Genomic DNA, 21,672 nt, shown 5'->3' with positions numbered 1-21,672 from the left:
GAATATCGTTCGGCAAAATACTTCCAGGAAAATGATCATTTTTGTGTCTTCATTGAGATAAGTAGTCTATTCTTGTATTTGTACAAAAGTACATATTTTTATTCTTCTGGAAGTGATTTACTGTTAAATACTTTAAATAATGTAGTAAAAGGGCAGTTTACTAGAAATCCAAACAACACATTTTCAACTTTCAACATAAAACCACACTGACGCTGGCATATATATCAAATCAACAATTCCCGACGTGGAACAACCAGCTGAAGAAAGCGGTTAAAATACTCACTTGTATTTTAAAGGGACTTGTGATTTTGCTTCTGTTTGCTCTGTTAGCTTTATAATGACACTTCATGAGCTCACTTTTAGAAAATACAATAAATTCTAATAGACATGGCCCATTCCTGCAAGCTGTCGAGCACCAGTAATGACCCGTAAGAGCCCAAAAGTTTAATTTTAAAACAAATTTAAAAATGTATCTTTCAGTAGTCTGATAGTCCATTAACTATTTTGGAGGGCTTCCCCTCCACCCTCTACTATGAATATTTACATGTATTTAACAAGAAAAAAAAAAAACTTGGACCTTTCCTTTTAACACCATAATCACTATACCTTGTGCTAAAACACGCCTTGGCTTTCAGCCTTAGAATTTATTAACCTGATATATAGTTATTTACTTCCTAAAGATAGTACACCTCTACCCCGATATAACGCGACCCGATATAACACGAATTCGGATATAACACGGTAAAGCAGCGCTCTGGGGGGCGGGGCTGCGCACTCCGGCAGATCAAAGCACGTTCGATATAACACGGTTTCACCTATAACGTGGTAAGATTTTTTGGCTCCCGAGGACAGCGTTATATCGGGGTAGAGGTGTAGTACTTATAATTTCTACTTGAATAGCACCTTACGTCTCAGTACCTCAAAGCATCTTACAAATATTTATGAACTGAGCATTACAACACTCCTGTGAAGCAGGTATTACCGTTCTACTTCACATAAGGGAAAACTGAGGCAGAACAATGGTAAATTATTTGCCCAGTGTCACAAAGGAAGGCTGTGACAGAGCTGGAAACAGAAATCAGATATTCTGACTCCCACTGCTATCAACCACGAAATTCCTAGGAGTTTTTTCAAACTTTTTATTTCGGCTTTTAACACATTATAATGATTGGTACAATTTTTGTTTGCAGTCATAGCATAAGAAGAAACAGCGTGGCCTGTTACCATATATGTACGATTTGTGATTTAACGATCTCTGACACTTTCAACATTAAGTGCTTGATCCTGTAGTCTGTGGTCAGACAAAATTCCTATTGACTTCAGTGGAAGTTTTGCTTGAGCAAGGACTGAGCCTCATTAAACTTCTGAAAACAAAATAGGGAAATTCATAGTTAAGGCTCTCGTGTCATCATTAACTCACCCAGTTGTGCCATGATAGCATAGCTCATGTGGACTGTGCAATCTTCTACATGTAAGACCTAGACAACAGGTGATTCAAAGAAAAGAAAAGAAAAAAGCAGCCTTATACTTCTAATTTTTGTTTGTTTGCATTACTGAAAACCCGAACTTTATCGGCCAGATCCTCGACTGGTGTGAATCAGCATAGCTCTCTTGACTTTGTGGGATTCTGTCCATTTAAATCAGCTGAGGATCTGGCCCTATATTTAAAATAAGCATAGGGTCATATCAGAGGTGTCCTTGAGACTAGTTACCATATCAATACAGCCTTTACATTCCTTCCACTTCCATGGTATAACCCTAAAGATAGTAGTAGTTATAAGGATCTATTACTACTGATCTTATATGGATATTAAACAATTTTTGAACTTTATTCTAACTGTGTATTGATACCCTGAAATGGCTTCTTCCATACAGAATGGACACTGCATTGTAAACTGCACTCTGGAAAACAGTTGAGTAATTCAAAAACATATTAAATCAATTATAATTATAGTGTATTGCTATGATAATTAGAACATTGCCAGCTGCATATAACCCTACTCAGAAAAGAACAGCTGTTACATGGGTAATGGAAAAAAAGAATATTCAAGCATAAGGTTTATTTTCACTATGTCACAAACTGCTGTGTTATGAAACCAGTTACTATCTTTCTCACATCTCACAAAAGGCTGACATGAGAGCTCTCCTTTGATTTATGTTTCTTATAAACAACTGTTGCTCTCATGATTTATACAATAAAACATTCATATACTGTACAGTGATGTCACACAAGATTAAGCCGTGGGTGAAAAACCCCAGACATGGTCTTTGCAATCAAAAAGTTTAGCTGGTTCTTTTCTCATTAAGCTTTTGATGATGTTGCCAACTTAGGTTCAGATGCTGTCTATTCTGGGTCATCATCTTCTTCAGCTGCCATTGTCGCCTGTCTCTGCAGCTCTTCCTCTGGGTTCCCTGGAAGAATGCTGGAGACTGTCTGAAGAAGTGACTCAATCTGCTCTTCTGTTAGTCTTTCTTCACTTTCCTCTACCATCTGCAAATCCAAAACAACCTACTGTCATTGTAAAATCCACACTTCCTCCCTCACCTCCAGAGCGAAGATTTACCCAGTTAGGAGATGCTGCATTAACTGGACATTACACATTGTCTGATATGCAAACTAAACTTGCTTGTAAAAAGTTGAATCCTTTTGATAAAAATGTACTGCAGAATGATAGTTGCTCCATAGTTATGATCGGAACTAGCTCTCCACTATAAGCCAGATTTGTAAGACCCCATCTTCTCCAAAAAGAAACTTATTTTCCTAAAATGTCACTTTCCATATGTCATCCCAAGGTATATTGGTATTTTTAAAGTAAAAGTGTAAAAATGAGCCCGTTTTAAAGTTATAGTGTTATGAACATTTGGCAGAAGTTTTCTTTTGGACATTTTTCTAAGACTTTGGGCTCAGGACCTCTCTAACATGACTTGGCATAACATTGTCGAAAAGCGCCTGAGTGATTTAGGAACCTAGGAGCCTAAAGTAAATAGGCTTTAAGCGCTTAGATCATTTTTGAAAAAGGAACTTGGGTGCTTTTGCAAACATTGTCTTTGCTATAGAGATTCCAAATTTCCTTCTTTTTTTTTCAGTTAGCCTGCTGGGGAAAGGAATGCCTTTTAGGTTTTGTTTGTTTGTTTTTAGGGGTGTTATTTTTAAATGTAGAAATATAAACATTTAGGGTGGGATTTTTAAGAGTGCTCAGCACTGTCCTCTGTTCCGACTGAAATCAATGGGAATCTTTGCCATGCTTCAATGGGAACAGTTAGGCCAACACTGAATGCTTTGCACCTTTACGGTTTTTCCTTTTATTCATAAAAACATTTTACTATTCATTCAACACAGTGCACTAGCAGAAAACATAGGGAGCTCTGCCATACGCTAAGGCACCCTAAGTACTTAATTTTGAAACAGTTAGCTCTAAAAAAGTGAACAGTATATTAATTCTCCTGTATACATCCAACAACATATTATTACTTTAGAACACAACAAAAGGGGATATAGTACAGGCAACGTGGCAGGGTGTAACTTGCATGGGTTGATAGCAAGTTTGGAGAAATATATGGCAGGAAGAAAATGGCTGCATCTCTTAACTATTCACTTCCAGACTGTCATACTTCTAATTTTTTTTTCCTGAAGTAAAATTTCCATGGAAATTATAAATGATATTTTGGGGGTCATTCATATCTGTTGACACAGTAAGCTAGATCCACAAAGGGATTTTAGGCACCTAAGTCCAAAATTAAGATCCTCAAAACTTTTTTCAATTTACTTTTCCTTGCTAAAGCAACTGAAAAGTCTTGAATTCAAACAACTGACCTGTCACCCTATTACTAACAGTGCTGGCGAGAGAGAGAGAGAATGTAGTCTACCTGGTTTTGCACCAGATTATAGTGTTATATTATCAATTAGTAAGTATTATTGTAGCGCCAGAGCCCTATTGTGCTAGGCACCGTACAAACATACAACAAAGACAGACCTGTTGCCTCTTAGAGAGTCAAAGCTAGTTAAGATTGAATGATTCATTCTCAGTGCTAATGATAGTGCATTAATTGTCCAGAATGTGGCTGCATTTGGTAAACTGTAGTGTTTAATCCTGCTGCAATTCCTCATGTGAATAGTCATGCTGACATTAATAGTAATACTTGAATAAGGAAATCTTGCAGGACGGGTTGATTCCAAACAGTGACTTAAGCATTCACCCTCGTTCTTCTTTAGAAGTACTTATATATTGGAATGGGATAAAGTCTTTGTGTTTGGGATGGGCTGAGCGCGTGCTATTGAGGTCTATGTTTCTGCAGAGGTGAAGTATAACCAAAGAGCTCAAGGATCAAAAGAATAAACTAGAAAATTAGATTTCCTTCCCCCCTCCAAAAAAAAGAAACAGCAAGTGTAATGACATGAAACGTTTTATGCAGTTAGAAAACAGCAAAGTAACAAGATAAAGGAGACATGCAAAAGATTAAACATGAACGAGATACAGATAAAGAGACAAGTGGAAATGAGTCAAATAAAAACATCAAACCAGGGAAACAGAAGGAGATTCAGTGGCTCGTTCTAAGTGCACCAGACTTTAGCACACTTCTGATTTGCACACAGGCTCCTGATTTACAATTATAAGACAAAATGCTCCCTGATTACTGAGGAAACACTAACCTCACAGAAAAAATAATATAGAAGGAAAAACACAGAAGGAGGGAAAGAAACAAACCTTTTAAGTACTAACATTTATAACTAAAGTTTCACAAACAAAGGAACAAATACCAAATCACTTATGGATTATAAAGCAGTCCTGCTAACCTCTATCCTGCAACTGGCTAAAGTTGTAAAAGCAACAAACTCTAAGCAGAAGGGCATACAAAACTTTAAGCTAGGGGAAAATAAAATACATTTTTTTTGTCAATGAATTATATATAGTGTATTTATTGGCAGGACCACACAATCCAAATGGAGATAGATTACCTCAGCAAATGATGCCATGTGGAGACTGTATGGCATAGTCAGCCAACATTTCAATTGGACTGACATTTTTAATGTTTATTATGTTCTCCTTGTTTATACTATGTTTGGAGATGCGGGTGGGCTTTAAAAAAGCCTCATGTGACTAGTGGAAAGCACCTGGCATTACAATAACAGAAGGTACATGTTAAAAAACACTCTCCAATACAACCAGACCGGCATGTGTCTCTCTCAAGGCTCAGAGTAAGAACCTTATTAAAATCAAAGTGGAAGAAATGCAATAAATCATAGTGTCCATGCTACTGGTTCTTATAAATAATTCCAAAGATGATGCTGCATTTCAGCACTCACCTTTTTGCTACCCTAAATCATTGTAAAATTTCTCTGTAGCAGATGCTGTAGCATATGAGTTGCATTTATATATATTTGCATTTGAATATATATATGAATATATGTTTTTTATTTCAGGAAAATGCAATTGTGTGGCTAACAAGATCAAATTTATTGCCATGCTGCAGTCAATCATGCTTCCCATTTGACACAGACAAATACTTCAATTCAATTATTACATTCCAATGGGATATGTTAATACTAGGAGCAACAGTCACGAGTTTTTTCTCCTTCTACTCAGCAATGGTCACTATGATAGGTTCAATGCAGGAGTCAGGAGAAAAGATATGGTAAGTGAGCACTATTCTGTAATATGATTGGAGTAAAATATTTTCAGCTGAAAAAGGGCTGTTTCCTTAGGCATTTGGGCCACAAATATATATTGCAAATGCTGGAGAATAAACAATACAAAAAACTTTAAAATACCCTGCACTGGTGAACAATTTTTGATGTATGAAGAGAACAATCTGTGGGTTGCACACTATTGCTTTTCTGTAGATAATAGTTTCAAGACCGTATTAAATGCAAAAATCAATAACAAAAAAGAGAAAGGTGCATTTTGGTACTTCTCAGAGCTATAATCACAATATACTTTTGTTCCAATGTAGGAGACACTTTAAGCAAGGAAATACCTGCGGTTTCCTCAAATGTAGAGTAATTCCAAGATGTTCAGCACAAACATACTAAGAAGACAGACCATAAGAAAAAGAAATACAGCAAAAGGCGGAATGGCTGGATTCATCTCCTTGTGATAGGAAACTAGACAAGTACGCAATGTGCATTGTTTGAAATGAAACATGAAATGTTTAAACCTTCCAGCCTTTTGCATCTTCCAGAGGAATAGGTGTTGTTATTCTCTGGTCAACAATAAATGGCAATCTGCCAGTTTGGTTGCATGGAGTGGATCCCATGAGGCAGTGAACTCCCAGGTGTGGAAGTCTAGTTTTAAAATATGTAAAATTAACACCTACTGCTCCAATGAGAGACAGATGTTGAGCAATCTGTTCTTTAAAGAGAAGCTCCTCAATCTTCTAACACATCATTGTTAAGCATTACATAAAGTTGGAACCCATGTCATGGTTAGATCAACATCACTGTCTTTCTTTCTTTCTCTGTGTGAGTCACTGAGCCATGAACAACATATGTTTGAGATTAAAGCTAGAGGTCAAGACAGCTGTACTGCATACAATGTTTTATCCAGTGGGATAAGGATTAGAATTTCATGCTGCTTTTGTTGTTATCCTTTAAAAACTATCTCAGCACAGAGTCTGGAGAAGGCAACTATAAACAAAGTGGAATGATTTATGCAAGAGGAGGACAAACAAAAAAGACCTGAACTAAAACAAAAAAAGATACCTCACCACAGAAAGATGCCTTTTAGATTAAATATAGTTACCCTGACTTATATCTTGTGCACTATTACAGGGCAGGAATTATACAGGAGAGAATAAAAAGACTTGAAGCCAAAAAGGAAACAAATAGTATTAAATATCCTTTTACATAAATTACTCAAAATAAGTTGGGGGAATTACACACACACACACACACACACACAAACACACACACACACACACTCTTTTGGGGACGTGGCTTGTTTTGTAATTTGTTCCAGAAGGTAACTCTTTTTAAAATTGAATAAATTCACCTGCTTTTTGTGAAACTTATGGTTTAAAATGTTCAATATCAATTGCTTCAGATCTGTATCCAGGGATGAGTCAAAGCTTTTAAGAAAAAAAAAGTTCACAGTGCAATCAAGATCATTTCAGAGTTCATATTAATTTACCTATATATTTTACCTTTCAAATCCTCTACTCCAGCTAACAGACTTGCTTTCATGGAAACTTGTGTATAGACAATCCTTGTCCTTCTGAAGTCAATGACAAAACTCCCAGTGGCTTCTGTTTTTATGTATTAAATTCCTTATAAATACATGGAGGTTCTACTTGCTTGAGGATGCTGTAACACTAACTCTTGTTAACAGTAAACAGCCATTCATTACACAGATCCCAAAGGCAACCTTCCCAAAAATGGCCTGTGACAGCCTAATATTTGTTACTCCACAAAGATTGACTAGTTTAATAAAGGACCTATATAGTTTAAGTTTTCTGCTGACTTAATTTGACACAATGCCATGTGTATATATGAGCAATCCACTCATCTTAAACCTATTGTGATGTTGGAGAAACTTGCACAGGTACATCAATAATTCACTCTATTGTCTAGTTTGGGCTACAGTTTGGGGATAAACTCAAGATTAGTTGCCAACTGTAACATTACATTACCTCCTAAGAGTAATTTCTAATTATATAACAGGTTGCTTTGGGTTACTTAGAGAATGGTTACATACCAAAATTGGTGAATTCGCATTTAACTTGTTTTATTGTTGCAACACATCAGTTTTAATAGAGCAATTTTAACTTTTATATTGCTAAACCTTGAAAGAGTTGAGGTACAAATGATGTACCAATGCAGTCCCTTTACTCCAACTCAAAAGTCATATTTTGCTTACACCTGCCTCACGGATTGGAAGCTGAAACTAATAGCTGGATATTGGAGCATAAACAGATACACTCCATGTGATGTGGATAGACAAGATAATTAGTGACTGAGGGAGCAGTCAAATACAAAGGATGTCTTGAAAGTGACAATAAGATGAGTATATTTTAAGAAGAAGAGAATACAGAATATGAACTATGCTGAAACCTAATGAATTGTAAGTGCAATGCAGGAAGCTAATAGAAAGACAGAGAAACTCTAAAACATTTGAAGGCTGTACTTCTTCACTTCTGAAAAGCTGCCTAACAAAACGAGTGAAGCCTTCATGCTCTTGTTTGTAGCTGCAGAAAGTGGAATTAACTCATAGATAAACTTGACAATAGCAGTTCCATGGGACTGTTCCTCCTATCAGCTGTTTTTACTGCTAGAAATTCTAGTTCTTGGCTATCAAGGATTGTGAGAAATATAGGATGTAATCCTACTAGCATCCACTTCTAACCCTTACCCTTTTGCAACAGAATGCAATCCTGCTATTACACAATCAAGTGTCAGGATAAGATTGTCAACAGATGTTCTCCATGCAAGACAGCCTTATTAGAAGAACAGCCTTGTTATAATAATCTCCTTATTAATACAGCATTTGTGTTCTTTACACGATGCTCTGGAGAACATTTAACAGATCTATCCCTTTTTGTCTGTAATATTCCTTTATCCAAACGTTATGTTCCAGCAGATTGATAATGGATGACTTCCAACTGAAAGCTTCCCAGTGTACAGTTCTCATGCTACACAGTCACTTCAAAGGCACAGCGGCAATCATTGCTAACTATTGTTCTCTTCCAAATTTTTGCCTTCCCTGTACCTTAGAAAAATAATGAAAAGGAATATACCACAGTAGTTTCCTAAATCAAAATTCATATTCCAAAGTATTTGACTTTACAAAGCAACAGAAGAAACCCCTAGGTAAATGTATTCCAAGGACATGAGATTATACCTCCATTTAACAATTCTGATGGCTATTTTCAATCTGAAAGTTTCAGATTGAAACACTGACACAAACATGAGAGTGAAGAGTTGCCCCTGCTGTGGGTTCTGAGAGGAAGAGGGGCAAGTCTTATAGAGAGGTCTCATAGGGGAAGCAGAGAGGAAAGAAAACAAATAATCAGAAAACGTGAATATAAAGATGTGTACAGAAGTCCTATCAGTCAATGACCATGAGCAAACGATTATTCAATTGATCTTCAAGATTAAAGTTGCATTAATATATGGATTTTAAGCAGTTAGGAGAACTGTAACTTACCAGCTGTATCTCAACTGCAGTCATTGGCCTGTGGTTAAGCAACTGTAGCTTTTCTGCTCTGTTGAAAAGAAAACAAAAAATTATATAGGATTCTGAACAAATGAATGGTCAGATACAAACCCTTCCCTAATAACAGAGTTATTTCCAGAGGTCATTTTCACTAGAGTTGATGCAAAGTCTCTGACCTTGATTGTCATGATAATTCTGTAGATATCTATTCTTTGGCTATCTACCCAAACTGGTAATTTAGCAGACCAAGGTGGCAAAGCAGTTTCCATTACAATCCCTTGTTTCCACACATGCACAACTTACTGAAGCATTCATCTTTCGAGCTGGAATTTTCCATGCTTTGTCTCTGCCTCAAATAATTATTTATTAATAATATTTTGCACTCCTATAGCACCTTCGACCTGAGGATTTTAAAACACTTTACAAACATCAGTGAAATTAAGCCTCAACATGCATGAGAGGTAGGAAAGCACCACCAAGACACTGAACTTTACGATGAGTGGCTACTGAAAACCAAATTTCATCAGATATAGGATCCTTCCAAGCCCAAGGGATCAGCCACTTAACCAGGTCAATATATAAATCAGATCTTACCCAATAATCACACTGATGCCAATCCTTTAGTAGCTAAAAACTAAAAGTTTAATAATCTAAAAGAAGAGAGTTATTGAATGATTAATAGATCATATACATACAGGTGACTTTCAGTGTTCATAGATCAGGATCATAGCAGTGATGGAATGAACTGCTAGCTTGCATAAGTCTCTCTAGAATTGCCCAAATAGATTGGGGGTCATCAGTCCTTGTTTAGAGCTTCCTTGTTAAAAATCCAGTCCAGAGAAATGAAACAGGAAATGAAGACAAAAAGGAGATGTCTCAGGTGTCTTTTTATATCCTCTGCCATGTGCTTGGAATTTTACTATACTGTCCCAATCAAAGCCCACAGCCCCGGTTTGTGGAAAGTGACTGGCCAAAGATGGAGTTTAGGGTCACATGTCCTTACATAGCTGGCTGGATCACCGGGGTTGGCCATTGGCCTCTCGGTGTCTGAGGCATCCCCAGGGAGAGCTATCTGGGTGGGATAAGTTTCTTCTATGGCCCATTAGAGTGAAGTGTCCTTAATGGGCCATCAACACATAGCTGTCTAGCCTTGATGTAAATCTATTTGTGAGGTGTCACTCAGGAACAAACACATGTGAGATACAAATACATAGCCAATATTCATAACTTTAGATACAAAGATGATACAGGGATTTAACTATGATAAAGGTATTATATAAATGGTAACTTTTCCATTGACACCTTACATGATATACTTTGTAGAAGAGTTGTTGCAATTGTATAACAGTGGTAGCAGCAATGATACAAAGGGTCATTTTCAATCAAAAAGCATCACAAGCATTCTCCTTCTAAACCTTTCAGAAAACTGAAAGGTAAAAAGGCTAAGTGACTTATTCAAGATCACACATGAAGTCCATGACAGAAACAGAAAGAGAATTCATGTATTCTGACTCCCAGGAGAATCTAGGTATTCTGACCACAAGTCCAGGATTCCTTCTGTGTTGTGTTAAATTTGTTTTGATTTTAAGTATATATTTAGTGTTATAGTTACATTTTAAATTATTCAATTTCCATCCTTCTCTACATACAAGGAAAAAAATAAAATTAATTTAACATTTATATTTAAGCACACACATCAAATAGAGGGTTAAATTCTGCTTCTATTGAAGTCAATGGCAAACTCCCACTGACTTCAATAGACAAGTATCAGGGGGTAGCCGTGTTAGTCTGTATCCACAAAAACAACAAGGCGTCCGGTGTCATTATATAATGCCTGCATCTGTAATTTTCACTCCAGGCATCTGAAGAAGTGGGTTTTTTACCCACGAAATCTTATGCCCAAATAAATCTGTTAGTCTTTAAGGTGCCACCGGACTCCTTGTTGACTTCAATAGAGTATACACCCATAAAGCCTAACTATACCTTGGATTCACTCTGCATAATAATTCTCTCAATCTACAAATTAAAAAAAATATTACAATTGTTTTCCTCTTTAGAAGCTTTATTATTAAAGTGGAAAGAATGGAAGAAAACATATTTCAGTATTTATTTTACATCCTAGTGAAATATATATCCTCCCCAACAGCTAAGCCCCAAGGTGCTGTCATACGCCAGTATGTTTATCTCACTGCTCTCAAAAGCTACATTTTAACATTCTGGTCCTATTGACCAGGTCATGATATCGAAGTAGCAGTGATCTCAGCAGGCCTTAATGGTTTAGGGGAGACTCACACAGCTATATCACACTGCTAGAGATAGAACTGGTACGACTGGTGAGGGAATCTGCAGCAGTAATAAAGACAGCTTATCATAAAACGTCAGTAATTGTAATTTAGTAAGTTTAGATACAATGAAAAAGAGAGTTAAAATACAATTTTAAAACCCCCCTTTTGAATAAAAGTATTTGTTCAAGAACTATTTTAAAATTAGAGGAATCTCCTTTCTTTATTGCAATCTGTATTTGCCCAATATTTCTTTATTGTTGTTGTTATTATTAATGAGTAAATTAGAATAAAAAAAGAATCCGTTAATATTTATGGTTTTACTAGTTTGCCATCTAGTAGTAAGCTCCCATTTTAAAAGGACTAAAGCTTCTTTCCAGGTTATTTAATAGAATTCCAAAAAGCATTTAAATGTATATTTATAGCAACTCCAAATAGCTTCTCATCAGTTTCTCAGAACTGGAGGAGGTTTCAAGAAAGAAGAAACCTCACATTCTTCAAGAGGAAAGAGATGCCAAAACTCACAGAACTGTGCTCAGATGTCTGGGCCCTTGCAACCAGCTGGTCATTGTCTACATGCCTATGCCCTCCAGATACTAGGGATGTAAAATATGAAATGATTAAATGGTTGACCGATAAGTATTAGTCTTACCGTTAACCCTCCCTTGTTTACCCACCTCCTTCTGGGTGACGATCAGCTGGTAGAAGTCCTTGCTGGGTGCCGGGGCACAGATGCCATTTTTGGGACACCGGCAAGAGGTGATTATGGCAACCAGGAAGGGGTGGGCATCACAAGAGGTCACTGGGAGCCTAGCCCCCTCTTAAAGGGGCTGGGTCGATAGTAACACTCTAGCCCAACGGGGTCTTCGGCCCAGTGACGAGGAGGGTCCTGTACACCCCTTTGTTGGTAAAAACAGTCCCTTCAGCCCCGCTGACCTGAGGGGTGACCCCAGTGGAAGGATACCACTCGCTAGGCCAAGAAACACCTGGCAGTGCAGGGAAGCAGGACGAGCAAAGAGCCAGTCCAGGGCTTTCGCGGGGGGAGGGTGTCGCCAGCCAGCTAGAGGGAGCATGTTTAGGCCATGGGGGGCAGGCAGAGGCTGCGGGCCCCGTCGGGGAGTAAAGTAGTCCCTGGCCTCTGCCTGTGCCACTGGACAGCGCACTGGTCAGTGCTGTGGTTTCAGCTGATAATTGAAGGGAAGGGAAGCTGCTGCTGGGGTGGCACGGAGCGTCTGCAGAGGCCGCATCGGGATAAACTAGGTACCTGGGGCTTCTTTCCCTTTTCCTGGGTACTGACGATGCGAGGGGGTGCTGGGACCCCTCAACTGCCCCAGGCGCTCCTGGCTAGGCCTGTTGTGTCACCCCCAGTATGAGTTCAGCTGCCCTTCCCCGTCTTTCCGGGGCAAAGAGGGAGGGGAGACGCACCATCCTAGGCACTGTGAGGCCCGAATCGGTTAACCAGTTAACCCATTAACTGATATAATTTTAATAGTTTAAACAGGTACTTTTTAAAATGATATTTACATCCCTACCAGATACCATTTCAGTCCTCAGACATAGTACCAGATTTCCAAGGCTGACACACACCTTACAATATTTAAGACACTTCAATGCCTTATCACTTATGTATGCGCCCTAGTAACCATTCAACAGCCAAGGCATTAACATGAGAAAACAGTGACAAGTGATATGCTGCTCTGGTTTGTGTGTGTGCACGAAAGAGGGAATTTAATACTCATGAAAGGACCCTGAATGACAGCCCTGGAGACTGAAGCCCTCTGTTTATCCACAGAACATACACAGCATAAGCAGCAGTAGTACAAACTTTTCCAGGCTGCTCCACCAATATGTCTCTACTCCGACCTGAAGGAAAAATCCCACATTACCAAAGACAGGATGACCTGACAGGTCTTTACCATCTCTGATGTCCATGATTCTATGAACAGAGTATTCCTATGAGAGAGAGAACACGGCTCATTCAAATCTGAACCACGCTGGTGAGGCTGAAACAATGGTGATAATTATGTGTGGTGATTTTTGTGATGTGGATGCATACCCATTAAGAACTCAGACTACCTTATTTCACAGGAAACTCCAAAGAGCTTCATTTCAAAAATTTGGCCAAAAACAATGTCCTAAAGGAGAAAGACTCTATCTTATCTTACCTAATTCCCTGAGCCGTTCAGTTACCATTTTTATAAAAGCACTGGAAACTGTTCTAAAATAAGTCTCAACTTTAATACATTCACAATACAGTTTTTAATAATAATACGCCTGTGAAATACTTTATATTTAACAATACAAAAAACTCTACATTTGAATTCAGCACTTGAGATGACAGCATGGTCATGGATGCATCCCTTAGGCCTGGTCTACACTACGACTTTAATTCGGATTTAGCAGCGTTAATCCGAATTAACCCTTCACCCGTCCACACTACAGAGCCAGTTAATTCGAATTAAAAGGCACTTAAAATCGATTTCTGTACTCCACCTCGACGAGCGGAGTAGCGCCAAAATCGATTTTGTTAATTCGAATTAGGGTTAGTGTGGCCGCACACCACCGAATTAATGTGGTTAAATTAATGGGGTAGTGTGGCCGCACACCACCGAATTAATGTGGTTAAAAACCGAATTAATGTGCTTAGTGTGGCCGCGCACAATCGAATTTATACAACCTGTTTCCCAAATTCGAATTATCTAAATTCGGATTAATCCCGTAGTGTAGACATACCCTTAAAGTACAACTACCAAGATTTGTTCTTCAGAGGAAAGGTACATATTTACTAAAATAAACTGAGTTTTCAAAGTGTTTTTAGAAATTCCTGTTATTGTTTCACTACCTATACAGTGGTGGTTCATATCTTATAATGTTTTACAAAATAGGTAAGGATCATAATCCCCATTTTACAGATGGGAAAATTGAGGCACAGAATGACTAATTGGCAAGAGTTCTTTTGTATGCTTTGTGTTTGAAGATTTGAAGAAAAAAGAAAGATACCATCTCCCTTGAAATAGGGATCAGCTAGTGTCCCAAGCCTGTCCAGAAGGCCTATCCTTCCTTGGCAGTGTCTACACGGGGGTGAAGAAGAGAAAGCTCCTTGCTCCATGTCCTCCCATGCAGGGTTTACCACAATCTAACCCAATGTATCTAACCCAGTTTGTCCACTGCAGAGACTACATACTCTCTCTTCTGTCAGAGTACTTGTTCAAGGTTTTTTCCTCCCATCAATAATCCTTTTTGCAGCACAGCATTTAGCCTCTTTAATTCTGAAGTAGGACTGATTGCACAAGAAGAAAATGATGGTTTACAAAAGACATGCAGGAGTCAGTATTAGACTCATTTTCTGTACACATTAGCCTTGCTTTGGTTTTGGAGAGTCAAGGATAAGAATCCAATATGCTTCTAGTCTCTGGGAACTCTGAATATACCTCCACTGTTTTTCCATATTAGCCATTTATGAAGAGTTCTCTACCAATAATCCCAAGCTTGTTTACAACAATACAGTGTCTGTTAAGAGTGTAGCTGGATTTAGAACTGAGGTCACATTGCTGGCTGCTCTCTGTCTAAAAGAAAGTGTTTATTACTGTTGGAGTTCATTACTATTGTGTGCAGCTGAAGACACAGACATGTAAGAATGAATGCTGATTAAAGATACCAGCATAAAATGTTCTAATGCTACAATTAAATTGGAAAAACAATCACAGAAGGAAAAAACCTACACTCGTAAAAGAATATTATAAAAAAAGCAAAACAAAACAAAAAACCCACCCCACCCCATATAAAAAAGATGTCCTGGCTTGCTTGGGGAAAGGGTGTTAAATCAGTGTCTTCAACTGGCATTGGATTAGGCCATGGTTCACCTGAGTAATCATATAAGATGAATTTTTCCTAGAGCTGAGCAGCAGTATGGATGGTCCAGTGGTTTGAGCACAGGCCTGAGAGATGAGCGATACCAAGTTCTAATCCTGGCTTTCAGTTTGGCTTGCTATGTGGCTTTGGCAAGCCACAACTTCCAGAGCTGTAAAAGGGGGATAACATTTGCCTCCCTCACAGAAGAGTTGTAGAGATTCATATTTGTAAAGCACTTTGAGAAAGAAAAGCTTTATGTACCAGTTAAAATTATTTTTAATATTAAATGACAATAGTCTAACTGCAAGTTCCTCACGCTACACACTCAGGCTTTGTTTTCCCCGCCCCCGCCATTGCTGCAAGATGCATGTTACTCAGTCCATCCAGGTGACCCCAATCACCTCTATCAAGAAAAAAATCCTTGACTAAATAAAGGGAAAAAACTGTTTATTCCTAAACAATGGCTCTTGTTCTTGTTTTTCAGGCTGGAAGGAGCAGATGTCCTTGGATTTTGACCCTCTCTGCGCTCGACTTCAAAATGAGTTTGAAAAATGTGTTTAAACAAATGTCTAGCTAGAACCAATTCTAACAAAATACTGGCTAGCCATAGGGTCGTAGGTTAGAACATTTAAATATATGTATTATTTGTAACATGGTCTGGCCGCATGCATATTGGTCAATCCAGTTGTGTTAGGGGCTGGTTTAAAATGATGAACCCATGTTTCAACATGGTTTCTTAACTCGGTTTGAGCCCCAGTTTGGATGGGATGCCTGCCTTGAGGTGGGAGAGATAGTTGCCACTGTTGCATTTAAAGCATCTTTTAGCTTTTGAACAAGTTTTATTCTAGAAAGTAAAGTTATAATAAAATTTAATACAGAAAAAATAACAGCTGGGATCAGGTGAGTAAGCAAGATGTCAAGGTTTCCATTGCAAATATATAATTCTGAAAAATACACAGGTTTAATAATCTAATTTATAGTATCTAGCCAAAAAGAAGTCACTAACAAAGTTGTAGCCTGCACTGAACAGAATGGAGTGAGGATATATTTTATGAAAACTAAACAAAATGGTGGATCAAAATATTACCAGAAAGCAGAAGCTGTTTTGGAAAACCATTTTTGCTCTGCAAGTAAAAACTCTATTAATGGGGAAAATTGGGTTTTGACAAACCATCTTTAGCATGTCGGTTTTCCAACTAACATTGATATATGTAACATTTAGAATTATTTATTCCCCCAAACAATGCAGAGCAATAGGTTCCATCTCCTCGTACCTGTCAGGAAATAATAAAGATATTTTAAAAATACAGCTGTTTGAAAAAAATTCTGTGGAAAAACAAAAATCCCTCATCGCTTCTTCCCAGAGGTACCATAATTCATTATGGAAAAGAAAAACCTGATATTATTTTTCTCACTTTTTACTAAATAATTATTCACATAATCATAATTGTTTGTTTGTTTTTTCCCAATTATGCCTTGAATATTGGTCACATATCGTTTTTGTTTGTTTTTTCTCAATTATGCCTTGAATATTGGTCACATAACCATAGCTATGTCATCCTGAATATTAAAGATGTTATAATTTCAGTCTTATTTATCTAGATTCTTCTAGAACAATTTTAAAAGACACAGATCTCCAGTTAACAATACCGTGTTATTGGCAGAACAGGCAACAATAAAAACAACTATAGACAAATGTACATCATAACTAGAACCATCTAATGTGATCATTAAGCAGAAATACTCATCATTCCTTGAGACGAGGAATATAGGTTCCAAGAGTGTAAAGCAAGGTCATCTCTCAAAGGGTGTTTTGACTTAAATGTCATCAATAGAAAACATAATAACCGATAATGTCGGTTTTTAGAAGGCTTATCAATACAATATAATCTCAATGAGAAATGCTTCAACAAAAGATGAAATCATACAGACTGTTCTCAGTTTCCAAAATTTATGTGCAGAAAAATGAGGGGATAATTTACAAGAGGAAAGTAGCAAGTCATTACAATGTTTTATCTGGGCAATTTCATTGAGCTTTTGATCATAGTGCTCCCTTGCAGAAAAATGACTAAGTGCATCAAAAAAAGCATTAGCAGCAGGGTACAAAAAATCAAAAAGCAACATGAACAGTTTGTATGTTTTTTTATCCTAAGATGCCTGAACAGGTCCTAGCAGGTTATAAACTGCAAATACTAATTTATACTGAAAAAAATTAGAAGCCTCAGGCATGAGTTTTAATGTCTTTCAAACACTGGGTATTTAAGATTGCAAACAATGCATTTGAAAAAAATATACAGGGCTTCAACAGGAGACACAAAGGAAACTATGAAAAGTTACCAAGGGAGCTATTTGAATACCAATAACTAGTCATCTATTTACTGATCGACCTAAATACTGTTCTGACCATCAGAATTGTAGGTTATCTTCTGCTGGTAAATCATTTCGAGATAATGGTTGAGTTGATCATAAAACTAGGCTGTGTGAGTATGTTGATAGTAGTATGAATATTTATTCCCATGGTTATTTTTCATTCAGCAACCTACAACAAGAACATGTTGTCTTATAACTATTTGTTTAGGAAATATCCAGAGGTAGGGATTTGTTTAACAAATAATCAGCATGCACATAAGTGGAATAAATATTGCTGCATCTATTGCCTGGGAGGCCCACGTTGGCAGTTCCCTCTCCTGTTTGCACAGATGTACTCTAAGGGTATGTCTACACTACAGCTACAGCACTGCAGCTGTGCTGCTGGAGTGTAAACACTCCCTACATTGACAGAAGGAGTTTTCCCATTGATGTAGGTAATCCACCTCTTCGAGAGGAGATAGCTAGGTCCCTATAGGTTGACCTATAGGTTGACCTAACTATAGTGCTCAGGGGGCAAATTTTTTCAGTCTGAGTGACAAAGATGGGTGGACCTAAGTTTTAGGTGTAGACCAGCCTAAGTGTGTGCTGTGAGAATACCACAGGGGATGTAAACATGGAAGCTCCTCTTTCCTCTGTATAAACAGCAAGCCCCTGACCTCCCTTTCCCCAAAGGAGAACTCTCCTCTTCTCTTGCATGCTGCTGCAGGGGAAGGGGAGATAGAAAAAAAATTCATGTATGCCATGGCGGAACAAGAACCCATGCCCTATGACACTAGCAATAGGTAGGCTACCCCCTACTCACTATATAAACCGGGATTGAACAGCCACTGTGTTGTATTAGAGCAAAGAGCTCAGAAACTGATCTGCTCCCATCTAAGCCAATGTCAAAAAACTCTCACAGATGTCAAGTCACATAGGATCATGCCCTACAAGTGTATGTAGGGTTCCTTGCTAGCATATACACATGCAGAACCTGATTATAAACTCCATCAAAAATAATCTTCCCAAGAGGCCAATGTTGCCAGTCTCAGTATGAACCCACAAGTAATGCTGCCTTTGCATGAACAAGAATACACAGCAAAGAATTTAGAGTCTGAGTTGAACTCATGGTTAGTTATACCAGAAAAACGCCAGGAACTTTGGAATTCAGGTCAACCCATCTTTAACTTGCTATAGCATACCTCGTTTAGGCAACGCATGCCCTAACTAAGATATCTAATTAACAGCACACTGTTGCAATGCCTCTGCAGATTTAAGTCGTATTGTGGATGCTACAATAACAAATACAAATAATTAAGTATTATGGTGAAAATTAAGGTGGGAGCACCAACTGTGATCAATAGCAACCCAAATGAATTTTGTACATTTACTCTTTTAACCAAGTCCTTGTAATCAAACGTTAACATTAATATAGATATTTTAAGTAGTGAAACTCTCTAGGTTGTCCTTTTCAAGTTCTACACATTCTCATGGGAAAAAAATCTAGTACAAGTGCTGTACAGCAGGTCTGAGCTCTGGTAGTCTCCTCTTGCAACAAAGGTGGAGATCTGCACAAGTGGGAAGAGTAGCCTATCAGCGCCAAGATCCACCATTCAGAGCTAAAAATCAGAATTTCCTCCCTCTGCATGGAGGCAGATTTATACTTAAGGAACATAATTTTTCTAGCTGCTAGAAGAAAAATCATATTGTGGCATATGCTACCATTACTTTATATTTTATCACATGCTTCAAACACATAGGGTTAAATCCGATCGTCCTAATTCAGCCAAGACTCCCCACTAGGCCTCTGGCTGGAATCAAGATTACAGGAATTGCTCTGTAGATAATACGCCCAATTATGATTGCACTGAAGCGTGGGAAGTACAATGGATATTTTTCAGGAAGCTAGAAAATTATGCTGTTACTTAAGTGGTACCATTTTGTCTTCCAAGAAATGTTTTCATTCTGAAAACTCTGGAGGAGACAGCAATGACAAAACACGCAGCCCACCCTTAAACATTTTAAGGGTTTTGCTTTGTTATAATTTTTGTCAATGACAAGGGAACAGTAAAATCAGGATGAAATACATTTTAAAGTGCTACTGATCTTCAGATCCAAATTTTTTTGAATTTGTCGGTTTAAAAACTAAAAGGACAATGTCTGGGTCCTAACTGTAATATACTTTCAAATATTTAGATCCACCTGATATCTAAAAATTGATTCTCCCAAAATAAAAATTACATAATACAGGCAAGAAAAAGTGAGAGAATAGTCAATTTCGATTTAAACTCAATTACAAACCATAAGATTGATACCTGCTCTTTTAAATGAAGTGGTATTAACAACCACATAGAAAAATATCAGATCCTTCTACAGAGGACTAGACCTGGAAAATAAATCTAGAGTGACACACAGTATCTTCCCCTTGTTGCCTAATTTTAGGGTATTAATATTATTGTTTATTTTAATAAAGGTTATAGGCTTGCCAATTGATCTGATCAGAACTTAATAAGGTTCTTGTCCCAGAATCAGGCTACACAGAGTCTTGCAAGGACCGTTGGGATGTATGACAAGGACACTCATGCTGGGAACAAAACACAAGAAAAGACTTGTATTGACATAAATAGAATAGTAATCAAATGGAAAAGTAATCAATCAGAATTAAAACAGAAATAATACTGTTCTGTCTTAGAGGTACATGTGATATCATTTACTACAAAACTTCCTAGGTTAACATACTCACACCCTTCCTTGATAACCTGGTAGTAAGAGGCAAAGGACTAGCCTCGACTGTGGCATGCCAAAAGAGTTCGATGGTCCAGGTTCCTAAATTCTCGGGTGAAAGATGAAAAACTTAGGAGAAGCTAGAGAGCTAGAAAGCTATAGAAAGACCCAAGAAAAACTAACCTAAAACCTAACTAAATATGGTGGTTTGCCCCTTTTATAGCACCTGAGCACTATGTACCCGCCTTCTATGTCCAAATTTAATTTCCTCACCCACATACTATAGGGTACGCTTACTCTATAGGCTGGTATATTCATAGGTATTAATGTCAATTAGCTCATTCTCACATGTGTCATTTCTGGCCTGAACCGGTGGTTGTTATTTCCATGTTCTTTGTGGTGTACCCATTAAGTGTAGAGGGCAATTGGTAAGCCACTTATCTATGTCAAAGATCACAAACTTGCTTAGCTCATCATCTATGCTAAAGGTCACAAACATATGTATGCTAACCTGCTTTAGATCATACTGGATTTGGCCTGTAGGTTCCTTGAGTTACTGCCAAAATACTCTAATACAAAGCTATAAATCTATTATCTATTATAATAAACAACAAACCTATAAGAAAAGGAAATAACACAGCAAGCAAGCAGGCTAGACCTTATATTTCCAAATACAACACTGCTGGATTTGCTAACGAATTAATTAAAGCATAAGACCTCAACGAGGTAGTTATATAATTTACTAGGATGTTAGCTTATAGCTTTTTTACTTTTAAATTCTCTGTTCCAAGCCTTGAATTTCATCCAAATGCTGCTGAGGCCCAAGTATGGCTACATCTCATGTCAGACAGTATCAGTGAGTTAGGTATTTGCATGGCTTTGAAACTGCCCGTTAGCAAGCCAATTGGCTGAAAGCACTAAAAACTAGAGGTTTTAAATTGTTTTAGTATATTTTACTGCTTTGTTCTCTCTTTAAAAGGACTGAAAAATAAATTCACAGGGGTCACTAAACGCCCAACAAGTGTGTTTTGGAAAATGCATCAACATCACTGAGCACAGCAGTAATAATGAGAACTTTAGATCAGACCAGACCACTGATCCCGGAAGGCCACTATGAGGAATAAGAAAAGACTTGTGGCAGTTATTTTAATGAGCTCTAACTTGCAAGTGTAGCCAACGCCTGAGCTAACAAACCCATCTAAAATTCTGCTATATAACAAAAAGAACAGGAGTACTTGTGACACCTTAGAGACTAACAAATTTATTTCAGCATAAGCTTTCGTGGGCTACAGCTCACTTCTTCAGATGCATAGAGT

General features: G+C 37.7%; 1 protein-coding gene across 3 annotated transcripts in view; it reads right to left on the bottom strand.

Moving 5' to 3' along the window:
• Positions 1–1,124: 1,124 nt before the first annotated feature.
• CRCP (CGRP receptor component) overlaps positions 1,125–21,672 on the bottom strand; it is a 38,625-nt gene continuing 18,077 nt past the window's right edge. For all 3 annotated transcript variants that reach the window (XM_026656504.2, XM_026656503.2, XM_026656502.2), the window contains 2 exons: positions 9,141–9,198; positions 1,125–2,491 (listed from right to left, as the gene is read on the bottom strand). In XM_026656504.2, the coding sequence (XP_026512289.1) occupies positions 2,345–2,491; positions 9,141–9,198 (205 nt within the window). In that variant the 3' untranslated portion in view covers positions 1,125–2,344. The remainder of the gene's footprint in view (positions 2,492–9,140; positions 9,199–21,672) is intronic.

The sequence above is a fragment of the Terrapene carolina genome, unplaced genomic scaffold (assembly GCF_002925995.2).
Source record: "Terrapene carolina triunguis isolate 2854851 unplaced genomic scaffold, T_m_triunguis-2.0 Scaffold231, whole genome shotgun sequence".
NCBI classification, from domain to species: Eukaryota; Metazoa; Chordata; order Testudines; family Emydidae; genus Terrapene; species Terrapene triunguis.
This window is presented reverse-complemented; position numbering and strand designations above follow the sequence as displayed.